General features: G+C 51.0%; 1 protein-coding gene across 1 annotated transcript in view; it reads left to right on the top strand.

The window, feature by feature from the left end:
• PLEKHG2 (pleckstrin homology and RhoGEF domain containing G2) overlaps window positions 1–19,152 on the top strand; it is a 68,867-nt gene extending 49,715 nt beyond the window's left edge. The window contains exons 13-18 of the mRNA XM_081016704.1: window positions 802–901; window positions 2,092–2,193; window positions 3,687–3,703; window positions 4,928–5,191; window positions 6,322–7,753; window positions 11,724–19,152. Of these exons, the coding sequence (XP_080872830.1) occupies window positions 802–901; window positions 2,092–2,193; window positions 3,687–3,703; window positions 4,928–5,191; window positions 6,322–7,753; window positions 11,724–13,786 (3,978 nt within the window). The 3' untranslated portion in view covers window positions 13,787–19,152. The remainder of the gene's footprint in view (window positions 1–801; window positions 902–2,091; window positions 2,194–3,686; window positions 3,704–4,927; window positions 5,192–6,321; window positions 7,754–11,723) is intronic.
• Window positions 19,153–23,864: the final 4,712 nt, after the last annotated feature.

Below are 23,864 nucleotides of genomic sequence, written 5' to 3'. Positions count from 1 at the left end.
GGTCTTAGGAGGGATGATGGGAATTGTAGTCCCCAAACAGCTGGAGGACTGAGTTTGGGAATGCCTGCTCTTGAGGTTTCTCATTTCCATAGGATTTTAGCTCTGGACTCTTCTGCATAAAGCAAAGACACCTGTCTCCTTGTTGTGTAACAATATTTACAGAGTGGTGTCTTGGTTCTCAAACTTAATCCGTTCCGCAAGTCCGTTCCAAAACCAAAGCGTTTCCAAAAACCAAGGCGTGCTTTCCCAAAGAAACGGATTAATCCGTTCCAGACTTTTAAAAACAACCCTAAAACAGCCATTTAACATGAATTTTACTATCTAACGAGGACCAGTGACCCATAAAATGAAAGCAATAATCAGTGTACTGTACTATAAAATAAATAAGACAGTACTGTAGATAATAAAAATAAAAATAATTATTTTTTCTTACCTGCACTGAGGATAGTCATTGTTTAGATGGATATTTTTCTTAATCATTTCCGCAGTCACACAATCAATCAATCAATCAATCAATCAGTAGCTGAACTGGGTTCCACACAGCCACAAAAACAAACAAACCGAAAAAGCCTCAAAGACGAAACCTCAAAAATAAATAGCAAAAACAAAAGCGCCAAACTTAATCCATTCCGGAAGTCCGTTTTGACTTCTGAAATGTTTGGAAACCAAGGCGCGGCTTCTGATTGGTGCAGGCGCCCGGGAACAATAGCTGAAAAACATTCAAAAACCGGAACACTTATTTCTGGGTTTTCGGCATTTGAGAACCAAGGTATTTGCATTCTTTATTTTCATTTGCTGCAGGCTCCCCAGAGGTCTTCTCCAGCCCAGGGGCCTCCAAGAAGACCTTACTTCGACGCGGGTGATGAGTCCGTGGCGTGCAGCCGAAACCGGCGGCAATCGGGTGAGGAAGTCATGAAATCACAGAATTGTCGAGTCGGAAGATACCCAGGGGTCATCTAGTCCAGCCCCCTTCAGTGCACATGAAGGAGGGATGAGAAAGGGATTTGGTGCAGTTCACATTTAAGGGGAGAACTTAAATGATGATCTCTCCCAGCAGCTTCATATAGATATTGAAAAGCATGGGGGCGAGGACAGAACCCGGAGGCACCCCACAGGTGAGAGCCCAGGGGTCTGAACACTCATCCCCCCCACCACTTTCTGAACACGGCCCAGGAGGAAGGAGCGGAACCACTGTATGACAGTGCCCCCAGCTCCCAGCCCCTCTAGATGGTCCAGAAGGATGTTATTGCATCATAATGTCTCTTGGTGTGTCGTGCAAACCTGCTCGTCTGAAAAAGGCTTTTATAGGGCGCTGGGGATGAGTTTATGTGGCCTAACGGGTAATGGCCTCCCCTCCAAAAAATTAGGGGACCACTGATTTAGTTGTTGTGGTTTAGTTGTTTAGTTGTGTCCGATTCTTCGTGACCCCCTGGACCAGAGCACGCCAGGCCCTCCTGTCTTCCACTGCCTCCCGCAGTTTGGTCAAACTCATGTTCGTAGCTTCGAGAACACTGTCCCACCATTGCGTCCTCTGTCATCCCCTTCTCCTTGGGCCCTCAATCCTTCCCAACATCAGGGTCTTTTCCAGGGAGTCTTCTCTTCTCAGGAGGTGGCCACAGTCTTGGAGCCTCAGCTTCAGGATCTGTCTGTCCTTCCAGTGAGCACTCAGGGCTGATTTCCTTCAGAATGGAGAGGTTGGATCTTCTTGCAGTCCATGGGACTCTCAAGAGTCTCCTCCAGCACCAGAATTCAAAAGAATCCATTCTTCGGTGATCAGCCTTCTTTATCACTGCCTTGCTGTGGCGAAGGGGCTTGAATAACTCAGAGAAGCTATGAGCTATGCCGTGCAGGGCCACCCAAGACGGACAGATCATAGTGGAGAGTTTTGACCCAACGTGATCCACCTGGAGCCGGAACCAGCAAGCCACTCCAGTATCCCTGCCAAGAAAACTCCATGGACAAATACTGATTTAGTAGACAGAGTTAAAGAGCAGCATCTGAGACCATGTGCCTTTGCTACGGAGACCAGGCAAGCTTCAGTAGGCGAGTGAATTTTGGACATGACGAAACTTTCATTTCCTTTTTCCCCAGACCCACCGGAGTTCATGTATAGCCCTGAACGAGCGCGGCAGAGCTGCCCCATCTTGCAGCTGGAGAAGAGCGGTTCTTATCGCCGCGGCCGCAGGCAGTCTGGTGAGGAAAAGTACACAGGTCTCTCTCTTTCCGGAGAATTTCCCATTTCTGTGCAAGCTGGGATGGAGGTTTTGCAAAAGGTGCCCTGCATTCTCCAGAGCGGCACTAGGGGGCAGTGCGCTGCAAGAAAAGCTGTGCTCTTAACAAGCAGCGCAAAACGATAAATAAAGCTAAGCAGGGTCCAGTCTGGTTTCAGATTGGATGGGGAACCGTGTGTTTCGATCCCTGCATGGCAGGGGGTTGGACTAGATGACCCTCAGGCAGGGTGGATAAAAATTATTTTTTTAAAAAAATTAAAATATTATTTTAAAAAAAATTGATTTTTTTATTTAAATCGGATTTTTTAAAATTAAAATCAGATTTTTAAAAATTTAAATCAGATTTTTAAAATACAATGCATTCGGAGGAAAAATCTTTCTAAAGATAGGTTTCTATTTAAGTTGCACTATAGTCCAAAGGCTATTCGTCAGGAAATCAGAATTTGTTTTAAGTTTTTCATGTGTGCTAAAACTCTAAGTTTTTTTTAAAAAAAACAAACAAACATTTAACCACATCAGTTAACAAATATGCATACATATGCTATTGCTTTAGTTAAATAAATTGTTATTAAGGAAATGATTATTTTTCTCCTTCCAATAAAGCACAGCAGAAAAGTTAACTTATTAAACTTCACCATAATTTCGTAATTATCTGTCTATGGATTTCTAATGGTATAACCAAATCGGTAATTTTTGATATAACTGTAAAAACTACAGTGGTGCCTCGCAAGACGAAAATAATTCGTTCCGCGAGTCTTTCCGTCTTGCGATGTTTTTCGTCTTGCGAAGCACAGTCCGTCGCAACTGCGCCTCTTCAAGCGGCTTTAAGAAAAAAGCGCAAGACGTTTTCATCTTGCGAAGCAAGCCCAAAGGGAAATTCGTCTAGCGAAGCAACGCAAAACCGAAAAACCCTTTCGTCTAGCGAGTTTTTCGTCTTGCGAGGCATTCGTCTTGCGGGGCACCACTGTACTCTGAAAATTTATGATTCCAAAAATGAAACCTTCCTCTGGTTGGAAATACTAAGATTATACCAGCAAGAATGAGTCTTTCTGTAAAAAAAATAAATAAAATTGATTTAAATCAAGTCTTACTGACTAGTGATTTAAATTGTGGTTTAAATCAATTTGATTTAAATCAAATCCCCTTCCAGCCCTATGATTCTGTGATTTCCGTTTCTATAAGAAAGTTTCTCTTACTGATCTTTAACTGGTGGGTCTGGGCTCTAGCTACTGGGAGCACCACCACCAGGCAGGTTAACTAGGAAACTTTGGGGTTTTTTCCTTTTTTTGGTTGGAACAGACTAGCACGGCTGCCCCTCTGGAATTGATCCTGCCCATTTTTCATTTTAAACAAAATTCAGCTGTTGTGCCGCTGACTCTGATGGTTCCTTCTCTTTTTTCTTCCTCCTCCCTCCTCCTCTTCCTTTCCTCTGTTCGCTGCTGCGGACGTTCTCAGACGTGGCCAAGATCAAGGTAGGTGGCTCTCTGCCACGCATGCCTCCTCACTCTACATCTCTGTTGCGCTCAAATTCGGGTTTCCCCAAAGAGGCGTCCGGTTGGCCACTGAGAGAACCGGGCGCTGGACTAGATGGGATGTTGGCCTGACTCAGGAATCTTTCCTTAGGCTCCCAAAATGTGAAATGTGACTTAACTGCGTGTGCTTGCATTCCTCCTCCCGCCCGTCTTGTCAAAATGGGCAACCTCTTTGGGGCAGGGACCACTCTGTTTTTGCTGCCGTTACGCCTCGCGTTGCAGTACAGCGACTCTGCAGCTTAATAATAATGATAATGATAATGATAATAATAATTTTTATTTATATCCCGCCCTCCTCAGCCAGAGCCAGGCTCAGGGCAGATAACATCAATAAAATTTCAGTAAAAATATAAGTGGGGGGGGGGGAGAGAGAGAAAAAGAAAAAAACCAATTTAAAATACAGGTTAAAATGCAATTTAAAATGCAGCCTCATTTTAAAAGTCAAAACCATAAGGGGAGGGAAACATAAGGGTCAGAGTGAGTCCAGCCCAAAGGCCAGGCGGAACAGCTCTGTCTTGCAGGCCCTGCAGAAAGATGTCAAGTCCTGCAGGGCCCTGGTCTCTATATATATTGCTTGTTTTATGTTGCTATGGCCGTTGGCTAATGAGAATAAAAGTTAAAGGTAAAGGGACCCCTGACCATTAGGTCCAGTTGTGGATGACTCTGGGGTTGTGGCACTCATCTCGCTTTACTGGCCGAGAGAGCCGGTGTACAGCTTCCAGGTTGCGTGGCCAGCATGACTAAGTTGCTTCTGGCGAACCAGAGCAGCGCACGGAAACGCCGTTTACCTTCCCGCCGGAGTGGTACCTATTTATCTACTTGCACTTTGACGTGCTTTCGAACTGCTAGGTTGGCAGGAGCAGGGACCGAGCAACGGGAGCTCACCCCGTCGCGGGGATTCGAACCGCCGACATTCTGATTGGCAAGCCCTAGGCTCTGTGGTTTAACCTACATCGCCACGGCGTCCCTTACATGTTCCCTAAATGCTCGCCACGGACCAACTGCATGTTCCCCTCTGCTGTCCCCTGCTTCCCTCCCGCTGCCCCTCTGCCAAAGTGTGTAGCCTCCTTGGGGCAGAAACCCCTTTTTTTGGCTGCCTTGCATTATGTTGACGCCGCTGCTCACAGCGCAGCTCAGCCGTAACGCCGCATTCCCGTTCCGCAGCACGCTGACAGCGACGGAGAGCTCTTCCCGGCCGCCGAGCCCCTCGGGCCGCCCGGCCCCCCCTGCCCGGTGACGTCTGTCGGTACGGAGATGGACGCCGAGGAGTCGGACCAGGACGAAGGGGAGGCGGAGTTCTCTCTGGCCGGAGAGCCGGTCCCCGGAAATTTGTCCATTACGGAGGAAATCCTGGAACTGCTCAGCCAACGGGGCTTGGATGGCGAGTCGGGAAAAGACGGGCCAATTTTGGGAGAAGAGAGGGCGGAGGTGAGTGGCATGGGGTTCAGGGGGGAAAGCGGGTTGAGCTAGATGACCTTGGGGTACCTTCTGACTCTACAGCTCTGTGGTTCCAATAGGAGTTGGGGATTCTGTGCAAAGCTGGGGGGGGGGGAAGATGCATAATTATTGATTATTAAGACATCTGGAGGCAGCCCTATTTAGGGAAGTTTTTTTAAAAAAGAAATTATTTTCAATGCAAAATTACAACAAAAATTACAAAGATCGAATCCAAAATAAAACAGTAGAAACAAGAAAAAAAAACACGAGAGAAAAAAGAACACAAAAGACAAAAAAACAAAAACACACATCTACAAATAAAACCATATCATCGTTCTAGTCTAATCATTACCAATACATACTGACTTAGTTCTTTTGTTCTAAGACCTCAAAATTTTTACTCTTTCTAAATTGTTGTGTCTAATGTAGATTACCTCTATCTTTATAATTTTTACACCATTTTTTCTCTTTCTTTAACCCTGCAAAACTTCATTCATTACATACCGTTATGCTTACTTAGGGAAGTTTTTAATGTTTAATGGTGTGTTGTGTTTTTAATATTTGACTGGGAGCCGCCAGAAGGCCCTCAGTGCTGGACCTCAGCGTCCGGGCAGAACAGACATCCAGTCTTGCAAGTGTAAAAGCACGTCTGTATTTTGGGATAATAAGTTTGTGCAGATACGGGACTAGAGAATCAAAAGGGAGAGGTGGAAAATGAACATGCCAAGGGCAGAATTTCCTTACAGTGGCCGGGTTGTTCTGGACGTTGACCAATAAGACTGTTTGCTTTAGTGGGGCCCATAGTGAGTAGGTGTTGTGGAGACAGACCACAAGAGTGAAGTTTTTGATAGATGGTTTTAAGCCAGGCGCTTTTATGGGACTCTTGAAGTACTAGGGATGGTAAACCAGTGGGATTTGAGTTTCGGCGGAGCCTGAAGTTAAGAGTTCTTTGCTAAGTCCGTACTTCTACTGAAGGGAGACTTGCCTCCAGTCTCAAGGGTGCGTTTGGGATGATAACAGCTGGTGGGGATCGTGGTCTCACCCTCGTTTGCCTCGAGTGTTTGGAGTGGCAGGGAGTTCCCCGGGCCGTAATCACCATCCACCTTGTTGTTCTCTTGCAGGATCCGCTCCTGAGAAGCGATCCGTTGGAGGAGCTGGAGGAGAAGGCAGGAGAGGAGGCGGTGGAAGAGCGCGGATCGGAGGGGGAAGAGGCCCCCCAGAGAGACCCGGTCCCGGAAGAGCCGCCTCCGATGCCTCGTCATCCCTTCACCTGTGACTCCTCCGAGGAAGAGGAGCAACGGGAGGAGTCCGCCGGTCCGTCTCCTCTCCACGTTCTGGAGAACTTGGAGGACACCTGCAGGAAGCCAGGAGAGGGTGGCGGTGCTGGCTGCGTGGGGCAGGCGGTGGCGGGTGCGAGAAGCCCGCCCCCTGAGGATCCCGGCCAATCGAAGCAGCCGGCGCCGTACGCCCAAAGCTCCCTGCAGGCAGAGGGTGGAGCCACGCATGACTCCACCTTGACGAAGGACGACTGGGTGCTGATTGAGAAAATCAAGAGCTACTACGAAGGGACGGAGGCTATGAACAAGGTGCCGGGTTTGAGTAAGATGGAGGGCGCCCTTCCGGTGCCCGCCGGCGTGGTGCGCGAGTCCGTTCTTCGCTTCAACAGCATCCTGCGGCAGAACGATGCCCGGGACGCGGAAGTGGGCGGGGGCAAGCTGGGCAAGCTCCGCCCACAACCGGGCGCCGGCGGCCACGGGAGTCCCGGCAGGAGCAGGAGCCAATCGTGTAACGCCCAGCCGCCCTTCTGCCAATGGGATTCCGGCGAGGGGCGGAGCCACCTGCCCGCAAGCCCCGGACATTCCAAGAGGGGGAGGAGCCGCTCCGACGGCGGCCAATCTCCAGGCGGCTCTGAAGATTCCGCCGGCGGCGAGGCCCAATCACCTCAGGCCTGCTGTGAGGATTCTGAGAAGGGGCGGAGTCCATCTGGGAGAACCCATAACGTTTCTGGAAGTGGGTGTGGCTTGGAAGAGGAGGAGGAGCCTACAGGACCCGAGTTCAAATCCTGTGCAGAGATCCGGAGGGCTTGGCAGGAGAAGGAGCGGAGCACTCTGGACATTTTGAAGAAAGGGGGCAAGGGGGCAGGTAGGGGGTTGCCCTCCGCCCTGGAGACGCCGGTTTACGCCGAACCCTTGTGCATCGTGGAGGATTCGGACTTGGAGGAACCGCACTCGGGACCAAGCAGAGACACGGAGGAGGAAGCCCACGGTCCGGGGACGAAGGAGAGACAGGCGGCTTTCGCGGGCGATGGATCTCGGGGATACCTGCCCGCCCTGGACCTCTACGAGAGCAACGGGGAGCCGTGTCTGTTGGAGAACTCGGAGCGCATCATCAGCAAGGTTCAGGCCTTGGCCAAAATGTACAGCGAGAAAATCAGCCGCCTGAAAGCCCAGGGCAGGGGGCTGGAGAGGCCCCGGGCCCCCCACCACCGGAGGACCCTCGGCAGGAGCCTGGCCGGGGTGCAGGAGGGGAAGCAAGGAGCCGCCATCCCCCACTGTGAGTGAACCCTGTGTGTCATGCGCTTCCGAAACTAGCCTGCCCCCTCCAGAGGATTCTGGGAAAAGGTGGCCATTTTCTCCCAGCATTCCTCAGGACCAGGGTTATATTTGTGTATCCGCAGGGTGCGGGGTTTTGGAACAAGTCCACAGGCTGCTCTTTGTGCCTCTGGGTGGGGTTTTGAGCAAAGCAAGGGGCCAGCACCGATAAGACCCTGCTGTCCACCTGCCTTCCTTGTTTTCATCCGCAAGGTGTAGGGGGGGGGCGTGGGAAGGGGACTTTGCTAGGAATGAGGCTGCAGTGTTTCTGGGTCCATGGTGAGTTTGGGGGAATTTGGGGGGTCATCTGGGTCATATTTATCTGCGGGGTGAATGTGAGATGGCTTCTGTGACATTTAAATTCTAGATTAGCGTATGCATTTTGTGCAAATCTGCCTTGATGGGTCCACAATTTTTAAAAAATGCAAATTGTGGACCCATCAAGGCAAATTTGCACCCAAAAAATCGCACTAAAGTATCTAGCAGTGTCTTTGGGTGTTTTTTTTGGGGGGGGGGGGAGTTCCCTATAATCTCCCCGTCCCCCGTCCCCCTCTTGTCATTTTCCACAGGGGAGATGAGATGGGAATAAGGGGCTCTTGGTTTTTATTCCCTGTGCCTTAAGCATCGTTCATATTTTGTTATTCCCTCTCATCCTTCTGAGCGTGATGAAGGCTTAGCTACACTCATTGCCACATTTAAAAAAATAATAATGGGAAGGAAAAACAGCTCAGAGCTCAAACTATTGTGTGGAGCACGGGTCTTGAACCCAGTGTGCTGGGACCCCAGGATAGGTTAATAATATAATAATAGAATTGTGGAGTTGGAAGGGACCCCGAGTGTCAATAATAATAATAATAATAATAATAATAATAATAATATATTATTTATACCCCACCCATCTGTCTGGGTTTCCCCAGCCACTCTGGGCGGCTTCCAACAAAATATTGAAATACAATAACCTATTAATCATTAAAAGCTTCCCTGAACAGGCCTGCCTTCAGATATCTTCTAAAAGTCTGGTAGTTGTTGTTCTCTTTGACATCTGGTGGGAGGGCGTTCCACAGGGCGGGTGCCACCACCGAGAAGGCCCTCTGCCTGGTTCCCTGTAACTTGGCTTCTCGCAGGGAGGGAACCGCCAGAAGGCTCTTGGTGCTGGACCTCAGTGTCCAGGCAGAACGATGGGGGTGGAGACGCTCCTTCAGGTATACAGGACCGAGGCCTTTTAGGGCTTTCACGGTCAGTGCCAACACTTTGAATTGTGCTCGGATACGCACTGGGAGCCAATGTAGGTCTTTCAGGACTGGTGTTATGTGGTCTCGGCAGCTGCTCCCAGTCCCCAGTCTAGCTGCCGCATTCTGGATTAGTTGCAGTTTCCAGGTCACCTTCAAAGGGAGCCCCACGTAGAGCGCATTGCGGTAGTCCAAGCGGGAGATTACCAGAGCATGCACCACTCTGGCAAGACAGTCTGCGGGCAGGTAGGGTCTCATCCTGCGTACCAGATGGAGCTGGTAAACAGCTGCCCTGGACACAGAATTGACCTGCGCCTCCATGGACAGCTGTGAGTCTAAAATGACTCCCAGGCTGCACACCTGGTGCTTCAGGGGCACAATTACCCCATTCAGGACCAGGGAGTCCTCCACACCAGCCCGCCTCCTGTCCCTCAAAAACAGTACATCTGTCTTGTCAGGATTCAATCTCAATCCGTTAGCTGCCCTCCAAGCTCTTGACAGAAGGCGCTGGCACTAATTGAGCCCTGCTGCATTCTGAATCCTCTTGTTCTAGGACCAATCAGACTGCTGCATTTTGGATCCTATTCAACTCAGTACATAGCAGGCCATCTCTGCAAGCCCGATGCTCCCCAGAGCGGCATTTAGGTTGTCCAGATGTTTGCCGTTGGCACACCTGCCTCTCATCTCAGCCATGGCAAGGGGAGCCGGGGCGTTCAGATCATTGGGAAAGGGTCCCAAGGGTCATCTAGTCCAACCCGCTGCAGTGCAGGGACAGTGTTGCGTGGAGCTGTCTGAACTGCACCTCCCCTCGTCCCAAGCTCCCCAAATTTCTCTTTGGTGCTGGGCAGTATCTCCTTCCCCTGGCTGCGAGATGCAGTGCTCAACAGGCGCCCGGATCCTGGCCTCGTCTTGAAAGCACCGCAGCTGGTTACATAATGCAATTAAGCACTTCATGTTCTAATTAAAGCAGAGCCGTAATTAAGATCCAGGGGGCTAAACGGAGACGGCTTGGATTTGTGCATGTGGAGTGAGAGAGAGGAACGGGAAGATTTGCTCCAGGCAGCCCTTTCCTTGAAGTTGCAGCTTTCCCCTTTTTCCGCCGCTGAATCCTTTCTCTTTCCTGATGATCCCTAGCATGGAATTTGTCTTTTTGTGGGCTGCCACACGCTGGGTCGACATGCCCCAGGATCAGACGGCAAGCCGTGCCAGAATCAGCTGACCCAGAAATTGGGATCCAAGGGGAAGTTTGGGATGTGTGTGTGTTGTGTGTTGTGTGGTGGTTTCCATCTGAAAAGCAAACTGTGCCCTTGGTTTACCCCCTGCTATTATACCGCCCTAAAGCCTCCCTTACCGATCTTTTTTGTTCTTCCTGATTTTCAGGAGGCCATTCGGAGTCGTGTTGTGAAATTGGGAGGCGGGGGGGGGGGAGCTGCTGGCCAGTGGGGAGCTTGGCATCCTATCCCCCCCCCCCCCCGTTTTCTGACCTCTCCACTCACACTATGCAAGAAATGTCTGCAAAACAAGGCCAGCTGGAGTCTCTTATCTCCCTTGGACTTTTGTGTCTGTCTTCCAAGATTTTGCAGTCTGCGTCCAGTGGGGGGGGGGCAGAATTTTTTTCTTAAATCACAAGCGTTTCCTTTTGCATCTCAGGGCAAAGGGAAGCTCAGAGAAGCTTCCAGAGGGTGCGATGGCTGTTGCCTTAGGGAATAGCATCGCAGAGCAGCAACTAAGCAGGGGTTTCGGACGCCTCTAAAATTTGAAGGGATGCGGGACCTAAAATCGCTTTTTAAAAAGGCTGCCGTGTGCAGACTCTCCAGGTATTTTCCAGGGACAGTCCTGGATCTACAGAAGCCATCCCGGTTTCTGATTTGATCCCAGAATGTCATGCTTTTCCTTAAGAAGTCCCTATTTTCACTGGAGAAATGTTGGAGGGTATGGAGTTGTACAGCCCGCAAGCCAAGGAGATAAGTAATTATACAACCTTTAGAAGACAGCTGAAGGCAGCCCTGTATAGGGATTTTTAAAAAACATTTAATGTTTAATTATGTTTTTATATATGTTGCAAGCCACCCGGAGTGCCTAGGGCAACCCAGTCAGATGGGCAAGGTAATAATAATAATAATAATAATAATAATAATAATAATAATATTGATGTCCCTATTTCCAACAGAGAAATGTTGGAGGGAATGCATGTTTTAGGAGGAAAGCCCATTTCCAAAAGATGACCACAGTTGCCTCAGTGAACAGGCCAGGGTGACCTTAACCCTCACTATCTCCAGTCAGAAACCTACCCCCCCAAAAAGATTAATCAACCCTCGCTTAGGTTGATTGATCTATGGATTAAGCCATGGGTAGGCAACCTAAGGCCCGGGGGCCAGATCCGGCCCAATCACCTTCTCAATCCGGCCCCCGGACGGTCCAGGAATCAGCATGTTTTTACATGAGTAGAATGTGTGCTTTTATTTAAAATGCATCTCTGGGTTATTTGTGGGGCACAGGAATTTGTTCATATTTGTTTCCAAAATATAGTCCGGCCCCCCACAAGGTCGAAGGGTCAGTGGACCGGCCCCCTGCTGAAAAAGTTTGCTGACCCCTGGATTAAGCCAATGCAAGCTTTTGACCCTAGTTGATTTCATCTCCCCCTGAATGAGGAGTCAGGTTTTTCACGCTGCCTCCTGCCTCTCCCTCTCTCCCCTTCTGCAGGTGAGCCCCGAATCTACGGCCACGTCCTCATCCACGAGCCCCTGCACCACGTGGTCCGAGTCCAGGAGAACACGTTGCTCGCGGCCACCACCCGGGGGACGGCCCTGGACCTACGTGCTGAGAAGCCCTGCCCGCTCCTTTCCCCAGAACTCCTGGGTCCCCTACGGCAGGGACTTCTGTGCCCCGCACCCCAACCTTCGTGTGTCGGGTCTGACGCCTCGGCACCTGCCGGTAGGGAGGCGCTCCCAGAAGGCAAGCAAAGCAGAGGAAGGCCAGGAAGCCCCAGACACTCCCCGTCGCCCAGACCTGCTGTGGATCCCCTGGCCAAAGAGGCTTGCAAATTGGGGGAGCCTCTCCTGCACCCCAAATTCATAACCGAGAGAACCACGCTTGGAGCCGCAAACACGGAGGAAACCACGTCTGCGTCAGAGCCGGCTGGGGAGATGGAAGAGACAACGCGGTCATCTTCTGGGCCTGGGGTGCAGCCGGCGGGTGCCGTAGGACAAGGGGTGCCCAGCCGTTCCCACGACTCCCAGAGACTCACTGACCTGGAAACCAGAAACTCTTCTGTCTTCCCAGGCTCTGTAGAGGAACCGAAGCCCAGTTTGCCCAGTTCTCCAGCTGCTCCCCCAGCAGGGCAGGCCTCCCCCCAGAACCAGGAAGGACCCCCCTCCTATACAAGCTCTGGGCTGCAGCTGTCGGCAGCCGGCAGTTCAACAGGAAAAGGCTCGGCACCTTTCCAGGAGAACGATAAAGTCCGTACAGAGCTGGCAGCATCAAGGAACGAATCCTTCAAAATGCTGCCCGGCGTTCACAGAACTGTGGCCCTGGATTCTACCCCAAAGGCCACGGTGCTCCTACCACTGGCTTCCTCAGGCCCCACAGAGGCCCCGACGCTGATGCCCCGCAGCACGGAGAATTGCCCCGTCCAAGAATCCGCTTCCCCGACCCGGCCCGATTTCCAGGCGGCAACAGATCTTCCGGTCTCCGCACCACAGCAGTGCGCGCCGGCCCCGCTCCCGAAGCTCCTCCCCGCCTCTCCGGTCCGCAGGTGCCTCTCCTCTAGCGCAGCGGCCATTTCCAGGTACATCGCGGCCTCCTGCATCAGCCAGAGCCTGGCGCGGAAAAACGGCGGCCCTCCTCATGAGGAGATGCAGGTGCCGTTCCTGCCTCCCGCCTCTGGACCGACGCTCCCGAGACCCCTGGCAAACCCTTTGGCTCTGCTCCCCAAGGGGGCACCCAAGGCCCACGCCAACCTGGGGAAGCCAGAGGCCTTGTTTCCGAGAGACGCGCCTCCGGCCCGCTGTTTCGGGCCCCTCTCTCCTCCCCGCCGCCGAGCCTTGTCCGCAGCAGCCCAGGCCTTCGAGAACGGCGTCCCCTTCTCCTCCGCCTCCGAGCCCAACTCCAGGGTGCAGTCGCCCTGCCCCGTAAAGCCCAGAGTCTGCTCCCCGCCTCCAAGCGGGCCCCGGGCCTGCAGCTTTGCCCCCTTGTGTGCCCAGCCTCCCGGGCAGCCACCCGCCCACATTGCCTCCCCAGTGCCGTTGGTGCCAGACTGTGCCACGGGGCCGGCCGCGCTGCCTCCTTTGAGGCCGCGGGGAAACAGCCTCCCCAGCGGCGGGCTGGCCGAGAGCCCGGCCGTAAACGGGGACCAGGCGCTGCTAAGGTGTGCCAAGGGGGCTCCCCAGAACTTGCCCGCTCCGACGCCCAGAGGCTCCCCCGGTTCCCAAGAAATTGGCAGCATCAAGTGGCCCAACGTGCCAGGCCTGTGTCTGAAGTACGTGGGCAGGGAGTGCCGGCCGAGCTCCCAGAGGAGGCCGCTTGAGGGGGAGGGCTGCCCCGAATCGGACTCCCCCGTAAGCACGGACCCGGCGCAGCTCTCTGAGAAGAGCCAGCAGAGGGCCAGTTATTCGACAACGGTGAATATCCAGATTGGTGGCAGCGGTAGGATCGCCTCCTTCAGCAACGCCCAGGTCAGCCTGACCCACCCGCTGCTGCCCACCCCGGACCAGCCGAGCGTCAGGAAGGTCAACGGCAGTGCCTTAGAGGGGGGGCCCAAAACGTGAACTTTCCGGGTCCTGCCCGGGGCTAGGACCAAGCCCTACCACTGCGCCCAGGGAGGGGGTGAGAAGGCGGGGGTGGCAGGAGAGTTTAAGGGAGATGAATTGTGGGTGTGCAGTCCGAAAGATCGGCAAAGCAGCTCCCTCCCCCCCCCCAAATGCCACAGGGAAAGGTGATTTCTCCTCCTTCCCCTCTTTGAACCTCACTCTGTTGGGAATGAATAATTCGCCTGCGTTGGAGTCAGTTTCAGTTCATTGGTAGCAGCCAGAAAGGTGAGTTGGGTGCCGAAACAATTGGGGTCACTGTTTCAGGTGCATGTGTGTGTGTGTGAGGGGGGTCATTTTCTCATGTTTCTGGCCCCCACTGCCCTGCCTTTCTCCCCCCAGATTTAGGACAGGTGGGTTTTTGTTTTGGAAGAGATCCAGAGCTCCCAGTAAAGACGTATTATTTGTTAAACCACTGTACAGCCGCATCCGCCTTGTACATTTAAAGCGCTGTGCTGCCCCCTTTAAACTGTCATGGCTTCCCCCTCCCGCACAGAATTCTGGGAGCCCTAGTCTGCGATGGGTGCCCAGCGTTGACAGGAGACCCTCGTATTTCCCTCCCGGGGCCACGATTCTTCCTGGGAACTGTAATCTACCGTTCGTTGTCGTGAGACCACAATCTTCCTCTGTCCCTCTGCAACCTTGCATAATTTCATAATTGATATCTCGGTTGGCCCCTTCTGACCGTTTGCCAGCCATGGTTTATTTATTTTTATTTTCTGAGGCGAGCGGAACAGCGTTCCGAATGTGGCTGCGCCATGGACTTCCGTAAACTGGCAGTGTATAGCATCGCCAGTTTCGTTTGCAGTCCGACTCCTGATAAAACGGGATTTGCCTTTCTCTCTTTGCAATAATGGAGGAATCCCTGACGGATGGGCACCCAACCCCTGTTTAAAAACCTCCAACGAAGGAGAATAGCTCTCACCGTCAGAACGGTCTTCCTAACATTTAGTTGGGATCATGACCCTGAACTTTTGTTTACCCAGGGCTTTGGGGAAGCTCAAATATACGGTGCGTTCCTACCACAGCAGTCCATTCCATCCCCACAGACTTGTTGGCCCTGCCAAAGAACCCCAAAAAAATTGGTGAAAGAAGGAGTTTCCTTTGCAGAAGCCATGCTGATCTTTCCTTCCTTCCTTCTATATCCTTAACAATGCTCTCTTTAATAAGGCTTTCCACCAGTTTTCTAAGGGCCAATGTTAAGCTAATGGGTTCATCATTATCTGTCTCCCTCTCCTGCTCCCACCAATACCCTTTTTTAAACAAATTAAAAAATGGTATTACTTTGCCTGTTTTCCCCAGCAAAGAGTTGACTTTTACTGACATGATTTCAGCAGCCAAATCTGTCCGTTTTCGTTGAGATCAGCAGGTTCACTTTTCAGTCAAAGAACTGCCATTCTGTGCAGACCTGTGAATTTGTCATTTCTCAGTTTGCCCTGGAATATCATCTCTGATCTTCCCTGTCTACTTATTTCTTCAGACATACCCCGTCCCCTGGAAGAAGAAGAAAAGGTGTGGGTATCTACCCAACGTCTTCCACTGATTGTGAAAAGAAAGGCAGGTCATTCATTCATAGAATAACAAAACAGTAGAGTTGGAAGGGATCTCCAAAGGTCATCTATTCCAACCCCGGGCAATGAATACATCTCTGCAATCTCTCTCTCCTTTTTTTTTATTTTACCAAACCTTCCACTCTGTTGTCATCCAATGGTCCTTCCATTTCCCTGGACAATTTCCTGCTTTTGGTGTATTTCCCAAAAATGTTTCTTAACAGTTTTAGCAAGATGCTCCACAAATTATTTCCCCCACCCCAAACCGTATCATCTACTTATATCCGCTGTGCCAGACAGAGCTTCCTCTCAGTTTTGTTCTCCTTTGGCCAAGACCTGGCACCTTTTTAGAACATCCTTGCCTCTGCTTGTTAGCCACGCTGGCCTCCTCTGAGATGTCCTCATTTCTTCTGGCTCACAGCCTAGCTGACCTTCTGTTGTGGTTTTACAGAACCTCCAAGAATCTTTCAAAGAGGGGATCCCACTTCCTTGACTCTCCCTTCCAAGAAGTCCTCCTGGTTTTTGAGAAATTTTCAGACGGGTTCCTCTTTAAAACAAGCACCAGTGGCTCCTCTTGCCAGCGTAATGCCCAATTTCTTATATTTTCAGGGTCCTTTTTATTCTCCTTTGCACCATCTGGCCCTGTCGTGCAGGACGGCCAAGAAAACACCCCAGGATTTCCTCTGTTAGGAACTGAATGACGTGTCAGTGTTCTCCTCCCACAATTGTGGAAGACGCTAGCAGAGGAATTTCAAGGGCTAAAAGTATCTTCGTGCCAGAGGCAGCCTAGCGCCTCCATCGACTCAGACCCCAGTCCAGCTAGTTGTGGTGGAAGTAGACCAAACTACCTGATGCCCTTCAGATGCCCCCCACGTAAGAACACCAGAAGACCCCTGGTGGATCAGGCCAGTGCCCCGTCCAGTCCATCATCCTGTCCTCGCAGTGGTCAAACACCCCTAGGAACCCAGGATAGACTGCCTCTGGACCTGGGGACTCCATTGTTGTTGTTTAGTGGTGTCCGCCTCTTCGTGACCCCATGGACCAGAGCACGCCAGGCCCTCCTGTCTTCCACTGCCTCCCGCAGTTTGGTCAAACTCATGCTGGTAGCTTGGAGAACACTGTCCCACCATCTTGTCCTCTGTTGTCCCCTTCTCCTTGTGCCCTCCTTCTTTCCCAACATCAGGGTCTTTTCCAGGGAGTCTTGTCTTCTCATGAGGTGGCCAAAATATCGGAGCCTCAGCTTCAGGATCTGTCCTTCCCGTGAGCACTCAGGGCTGATTTCCTTAAGGATGGAGAGGTTGGATCTTCTTGCAGTCCATGGGACTCTCCAGAGTCTCCTCCAGCACCAGAATTCAAAAGCATCCATTCTTCGGCGATCAGCCTTCTTGATGGTCCAGCTCTCACTTCCATACATCACTACTGGGCTCCATTAGGAACTCAAGAAAGAGCCTGGCCGCTGGATCGGGTCCATGGCTCTTCTAGTCCAGCATCCTGTTCTCACAGGGGCTGACCAGATGCCTTTACTGGGAAACCCACAAGCAGGATTCAAGCACAACAGCCCTTCTGCGGTTTCCAGGAACAGTCCTTCCGAAGCATTGGAGGCAGGGCATAGCCATGGTGACTGGTAGCCATCAGGAGCATTCTCTGTGCCCTCCATGCTTTTGCCCAGTCTTCCTTTAGAGCCATCCAACTTGGTGAATCATCACCAAGCAGCGGGGAGTTCCATAGTTCATTAGGCGAAGAAGCAATGTCCAGAGACATCTGGAGGAGCCCAGGTTGGAGAACGATGAGCTACCGTATTTTTCGCTCTATAAGACGCACCCGACCATAACACACACCTAGTTTTTAGAGGAGGAAAACAAGAAACAAGAAAGCAACGCAAAGCCTCTTGAGTGAAGAGGCAGGAGCACTCCCACTGCGCTCAAGAGGCTTTGCGTGGCTATCCCTGATGCCAGGAGAGCAAGAGGGATCGCTGCACACCGATCCCTCTTGCTCTTCTGGCTTCAGCGATAGCTGCGCAGCCTGCATTCGCTCCATAAGATGCGCACACATTTCCCCTTACTTTTTCAGGAGGGGAAAAGTGCGTCTTATAGAGCGAAAAATACAGTAACTAGAAATCGCCAAGGGAAATATACAACGGCTCCTGACCCCATTACCTTGGGGAAGGGAGAATTGGGGACTGGGAAGGAAAGGGGCCTTTATCTGACCAATGAGAAGGAGGGAACAAGGAGGGGCTCTGGGCAATGGGGATCAGGAAGCGTTTCAAGCCAGGTACATTTGTGAGAGAGAAAGAGAATTTGGTGGAGAACGGGGTGGAGTTCATGTGAGGCATGATGGCAGCTGCACCCTGTGGATTATGGGGTTCCCAAAATGAGTGTGATCCGGATCTGATTCATGGGGCACAATCTAGCCCAGTGGTTCCCAAACTTTTTCCATCCACCGCCTTCCTGGGTTCCTTTACTCCCCGACCCTGCAAAAAGCATTCAGAGTAGTGGTTTGCACGGTGCACTAAGGAAGATAATGCAATAAAGTTCAAAACAGTAGCAATCAATGGCACACCTATTCAGAATCCAGTCTGAATGCTTTCACTTAATTAATTTGACACAGTTGATGAAGTTGATCAGTGATGCCAGAGAGTCATTTATACCTTCTTAGAGCCACACACAAGGACGCGGGTGGCGCTGTGGGTTAAACCACAGAGCATAGGACTTGCCAATCAGAAGGTCGGTGGTTCAAGTCCCCGCGACAGAGTGAGCTCCCGTTGCTCGGTCCCTGCTTCTGCCAACCTAGCAGTTCGAAAGCCCGTCAAAGTGCAAGTAGATAAATAGGTACCACTCCGGCGGGAAGGTAAACGGCGTTTCCGTGCGCTGCTCTGGTTCGCCAGAAGCGGCTTAGTCTTGCTGGCCACATGACCTGGAAGCTGGACGCCGGCTCCCTCGGCCGGTAAAGCGAGATGAGTGCCACAACCCCGAGTCGTCCGCAACTGGACCTAACGGTCAGGGGTCCCTTTACCTTTACCTAGACACACACAGACACACACACCGGTAATCCCACCCCCCACTCTGGGAACCACTAGTCTAGTGGGAAGACCTCCTGCACAAGCCTTACTTTAACAAATGGGGTTGGGGCTGCCTTGTGCCCCATTTGAACCCGGGTGGGTATGTCTGAGTGTGAGGGGGGTGGGGGTCTAGTCTGGATTTTCTGCCAGAGGTATGCAACGGTCTTGTGATCCTGTGGATCAGAGGAGCAACCGGGCGATTGGCTCAGCGACCAGGACTCCAGAATCAGTTTTTTGCTCTTCAAACGTTTCGGATGTGAAACCACTTCCCTTTTTTTTTGCTGCCTTCCGCCCAGAAGTTTCCAAGTTGCTTCAGTTTAAACCTTGCGAGAAAATGAACGTATGCACTTTTTTTATTCAAGGTTGCACGCTGCCTTTTCTAGGGAATCCCCATTGGTTAACAGATTTTGTGTGCGCGCGTGTTTTACAAAAATGTCTATTTATAGTGGCACGGTTGTGTGTGTGTTTAATTTAACAGCAAGGGGGGTGTTCCTTTCGACCTCCTCAGAATGGGTACTGGTTTTTTAAATCTCCCCACCCATGTAAATAAACATTGATAACACCGGCCTCCTCCTTTTATATATTGATGTCTTTCTCCCCTTTGTCTTCCCCCTCGTGGGGTGTACATAAAATCAATTTATAATATGACGTGGAGCTGTTTCTTTTGAAAAGGAGTGGCATCACCAGAGCAAATAAATGGGAAACTTTTTATCCACGAAGCTGGAGCCAGTCTTTTCCTTTGTGTTTTTGAAAAATTCTTCAGGTTATTTTCCTTTTTTATTTTCCATTTGGGCCAGTCTTCTGCTTGCCCCTGCACTGATTTTATCTTGGGCACTGAAATGAAATCACCACCGCCACCATCATCATTTATTAGATTTATCATTCCTTTTTTTTGCTATGGCAACTCAAAGAGAGTTGCAGTATTTTAAGCAAAAGAACAAACTCATGCATATATTAAAACCAGCAAATAAACACCTTCTAAGCTACCTTAGGACCCATGCAAAACGGCCAGAGATATTTAAAAACCAAAGGTCTGGTTAAAAAAGAAAGACATGTAATGAAGGTGTTAACGGGGAAATCTGAGGGCTCCCTTGGACAAAAAACAGGGACCCCAGCCAGGAATACCAGAGCAAAACAGCAGCCAGGAGGCTTGGTCTTGATTGAAGACTGTCGCGACAGGACTCCCACCTGCCACCAGGTGGAACAAGATGGAAGCCCAGAACAAGAGAGAACCCAAACTTTTATTAGCTGCTAATCCCCCAAACTACACCCCTAGAACTACATCACAACTACATCATTGACACATCGCAAAAAGGAGGGGTTGTGGAAGTAACCTGAATATCTTGTCACCTGGCCGGTTCCTCCTTTCCCCCTCCCCATGAGTCATTTCCAGAGGACAAAGGGGAGCTGGCAGTTTCCTGCCCCCAGAGGGAAGATCTGATCATTGTCCTTTGTTCCAGTCCCTGTTGAATCCACTCCCATATGCAAGTTCTTTGTGTCCTTGATGGTCTTCTGTCTGGGACCATCAAGGTTGCCATGCCAACTGGGCAGGGCTCCTGAGTACATGTTAGTACGCTCAAAGGATTATGGCCATCCTGTATCAAACCACCCCCCTTTGATAGTCCTTCCTTCATGGAGTAAAATAAAAGTGGACCGGTGTAAATCCGATGTACGGTTGATTTACCATGAATTTATAACAGAAACGTCACGTATGTCGTGTGTGTGTGTGTGTGTGGGTGTGTGTGTGTGTGTGTGTGTGTGTGTGTGTGGTGTTTGTACAAACTGAATGATTGGGGTTTGGTTTTTTTTCTGCAACAAGGTGCCATGTGAACCTCCCTAGGGAGAGCATTCCATAAATGGGGAGCCACTGCAGAAAAGGCCCCGTTCTCGTGTTGCTACCCTCTGGACCTCTCATGGGGGAGACACATGAAGAAGGTCTCAGGTGACGATTGCAGGGTGTGGGTCAGTTTGTATGAGGAGAGGCAGTCCTTGAGGAATGAGGTCCTGAGCCAGGTAACATTTTATATGTCAAAGCCATTGGTAGCCTTATCCTCTGTGCATTTTCCCAGTTCCCCCTCACAACACTCCTGTTGTGCCTTTTCCCCAGAGAAGGTGCGTGGGGAATCAAGGGGGAGGTTTCTCCTCCACGATGACCCATCTCCTACAGAAGAACATTACGTGGGGCTACCTTTGAAGGTGACCCGGAAACTGCAACTAATCCAGAATGCGGCAGCTAGCCTGGGGACTGGGAGCGGCCGCCGAGACCACATAACACCCATCTTGAAAGACCTACATTGGTTCCCAGGATGTTTCTGAGCACAATTCAAAGTGTTGGTGCTGACCTTGAAAGCCCTAAACAGCCTCAAAGGCCCAGTATACCTGAAGGAGCGTCTCCACCCCCATCGTTCTGCCCGGACACTGAGGTCCAGCTCTGAGGGCCTTCTGGTGGTTCCCTCCCCACGAGAAGTGAGGTTACAGGGAACCAGGCGGAGGGCCTTCTCGGTGGTGGCGCCCGCCCTGTAGAACGCCCTCCCATCAGATGTCAAGGAAATAAACAACTACCTGACATTTAGAAGACATCTGAAGGTAGCCCTGTTTAGGAAAGGTTTTAATGTGTGACATTTTAATGTGAGAGAGAGAATGTGAGAGTGGGGGGGGGGGAGTGTCATGCTGGGATGTGGTTTGGGTGTCTGCAGGTGAACTTTGAGGCACTATGGCAGCCGCACTCTATGGATCCTCTTTGAAAGGCATCCAAGATGGTTGCAATCCCTGCCTCCTGTGGCAGGGAATGTGGGAATGTTCAGGGTGGCAGGAGAGGATATGTTATTTATTAATATCCTTCCTAACTTGCGCTAGCAAGTTTCTTCATGTAGCAGAGTTACATTCCCCTTTCTTGCATGCACAGCAGATAGCTGGTTGCAAGCTCGTGTGAGCCTCTCACTATTGTACAGTTAAGTCTGTCTCAGACTGAATTGTAAGTTCCTGGTAAGTTCCCTTTAAAAGGTAAAGGGCCCCCTGACCATTACGTCCAGTCACAGACGACTCTGGGGTTGCGTTCTCATCTCGCTCTATAGGCCAAGGGAGCCGGCATTTGTCCACAGATAGCTTCCGGGTCATGAGGCCAGCATGACTAAGCTGCTTCTGGCAAACCAGAGCAACGCACGGAAACACCGTTTACCTTCCCACTGGAGTGGTACCTATTTATCTACTTGCACTTCAATGTGCTTTCGAACTGCTAGGTTGGCAGGAGCAGGAACCGAGCAACGGGAGCTCACCCCGTCATGGGGATTCGAACCGCCGACCTTTAATCCCTCCGAAAAGAGGACAGACACAACAATCTTATTCAAAGTCTATAAAAGAACTTTACTCACATCAGTTCACAGTTGGATTCCTGGAGGCAGACTTAGTTACAAATATGTACATGTGGATCTATCCCATATGGGGGAATAGTCCCAATGCTTCTGCTAGCTGGGAGTTAGCAGGACAGTCCTAGCTAGAAGCTGATCAAACGAAGAAGGAAGGGAAAGAGAGAGAGTGCTGTGTGACTCGTCCTTTTGTTACCTGGACGGTGTGCTGGTCCCGTGGGTTACCCGAGAGGCGAGGTCCAAGTCTGGTCTGTAGTCAAAGGTGCAACATGGAGGCAGTCCGTAGTAGCTGAAACTGGGTGCAGGGCAGGGAGTTGGGTGAAGTCAGGAACAGGCTTGCAAGCAGGGAGCCAGGGCTGGTTAGGAGCTCAGGCAGGAAAGCAGGACAGGGTTCCATCCAACAATGTTGCTCCCCCAACTTGGGACTGGGGCTGGCCGGCTTTTATCTGCCCCGAGGCATAGGGCGGCCCCGATCCTCTGGTGACTTGCCTCTCCTGGCCTGGAGGCGAGCACTCCTCCTGCGGGAACTTAGTTCCCTCCGCCTCTCTGCCCTGAGCCTCTGCAGCTCAGGAGAGGCTGGAGGGTTACTGGACCCAGAGGCAACCTCACCTTCCCCTGATGGGGCTGAGAGTGGAGCACCTGCAGGCAATGGGTCCTCCATCACCACAGGAGCCAGAGCAGACTCAGCTGATGCCTGCACCTGAGGACCCAGCACAGGTGAGGACCCTTCAGGCTCATGCCCCGGCTCAGCTGGTTCTGGAGGCGGGGAATCCCGTGCTGGCTGGGATCCCTCAGGTTCAGCATCCGAGTCCGAATCCCAGGCCATCACAGACAGGTAAGTTCACACCCACCCACTATTCCCATGCAAGGAAGGATGCTCCAGCCAGGAGGAACAGGAAGCTGGACCAAACATCCGCTTGCATGTCCGAACTAGGAAAACAAGGAATGTTGTATTTGACTGCTCCCAGTGGATTACAACCCACTGGCAGTTCTTGTTTAACTGTGTGTTGCATGAAGAAGGACTTTATTTTCTCTGTCCTGAATCTTCCAAACGTTCATTTTCGTTGGATGTCACAAGCTCTGGTGTTCTGAGAAGGGCGGGGGGGACGTTTCTGTATCTGCTCTTTTACTGCCACGTGTCAATTTATAAACTTCCATCCTCAAGCAAAAGCTCCCAGTAGCTTCCTGGAACACAAGTCCTGGGCGATTCTGTTGCCGTAGGCGAAGCTGCCTCTCTGGGTACCAGTTCCTGCATTCCTGTGCTACCTGGGAGAAGGGGCCATTAGTCCATCTGTTGCATAAGGAAGAGAGAGGGAGGCTGAGCCAGAAGGCAGAGGCCTTGTGCCCACAAAAATGCCATGACAACAGCATCAGGCATCCTTTACAAGCGAATCCCAGAGGACTTTCTGCTTAAGAACCAGAACAAACTAAGTAACGAACAAAAAGCCAAATGGAAGTATCTCGTAGAATATTTTATGAATTCTGGTGCTGGAGGAGACTCTTGAGAGTCCCCTGGACTGCAAGAAGATCAAATCTCTCCATTCTAAGGAAATCAGCCCTGAGTGCTCCCTGGAAGGACAGATCCTGAAGCTGAGGCTCCAAGACTTTGGTCACCTCATGAGAAGAGAAGACTCCCTGGAAAAGACCCTGATGTTGGGAAAGATGGAGGGCCCAAGGAGAAGGGGACGACGGAGGACAAGATGGTGGGACAGTGTTCTCGAAGCTACCAGCATGAGTTTGACCAAACTGTGGGAGGCAGTGGAAGACAGGAGTGCTGGCGTGCTCTGGTCCAGGGGGTCACGAAGAGTTGGACACGACTAAATGACTAAACAACAACAACAACAGTATTATGAAAACGTGAGCATGATTTGAAATATGAACAGCTCCGAAATATTGAGACGAATACTTAGGATGATTAAACCTAGAGATTAAGAATTTAAAAATATATGTGCAGCATTTAAACGATAGCATAGATAGAACACCATGGAAGGGGCGTGGGGTGGGAGTTCCACGTAATGTTTTTAGGAAAGTGTTAAAATGGGAAAATTCAATAAAATTTATAAAAG

The sequence above is a fragment of the Podarcis pityusensis genome (genome assembly GCF_964106645.2).
Source record: "Podarcis pityusensis genome assembly, chromosome: 8".
Lineage (NCBI taxonomy): Eukaryota > Metazoa > Chordata > Lepidosauria > Squamata > Lacertidae > Podarcis > Podarcis pityusensis.
Note: the sequence above shows the minus strand (reverse complement) of the source record. Positions and strands in the feature narration are given on the sequence as shown.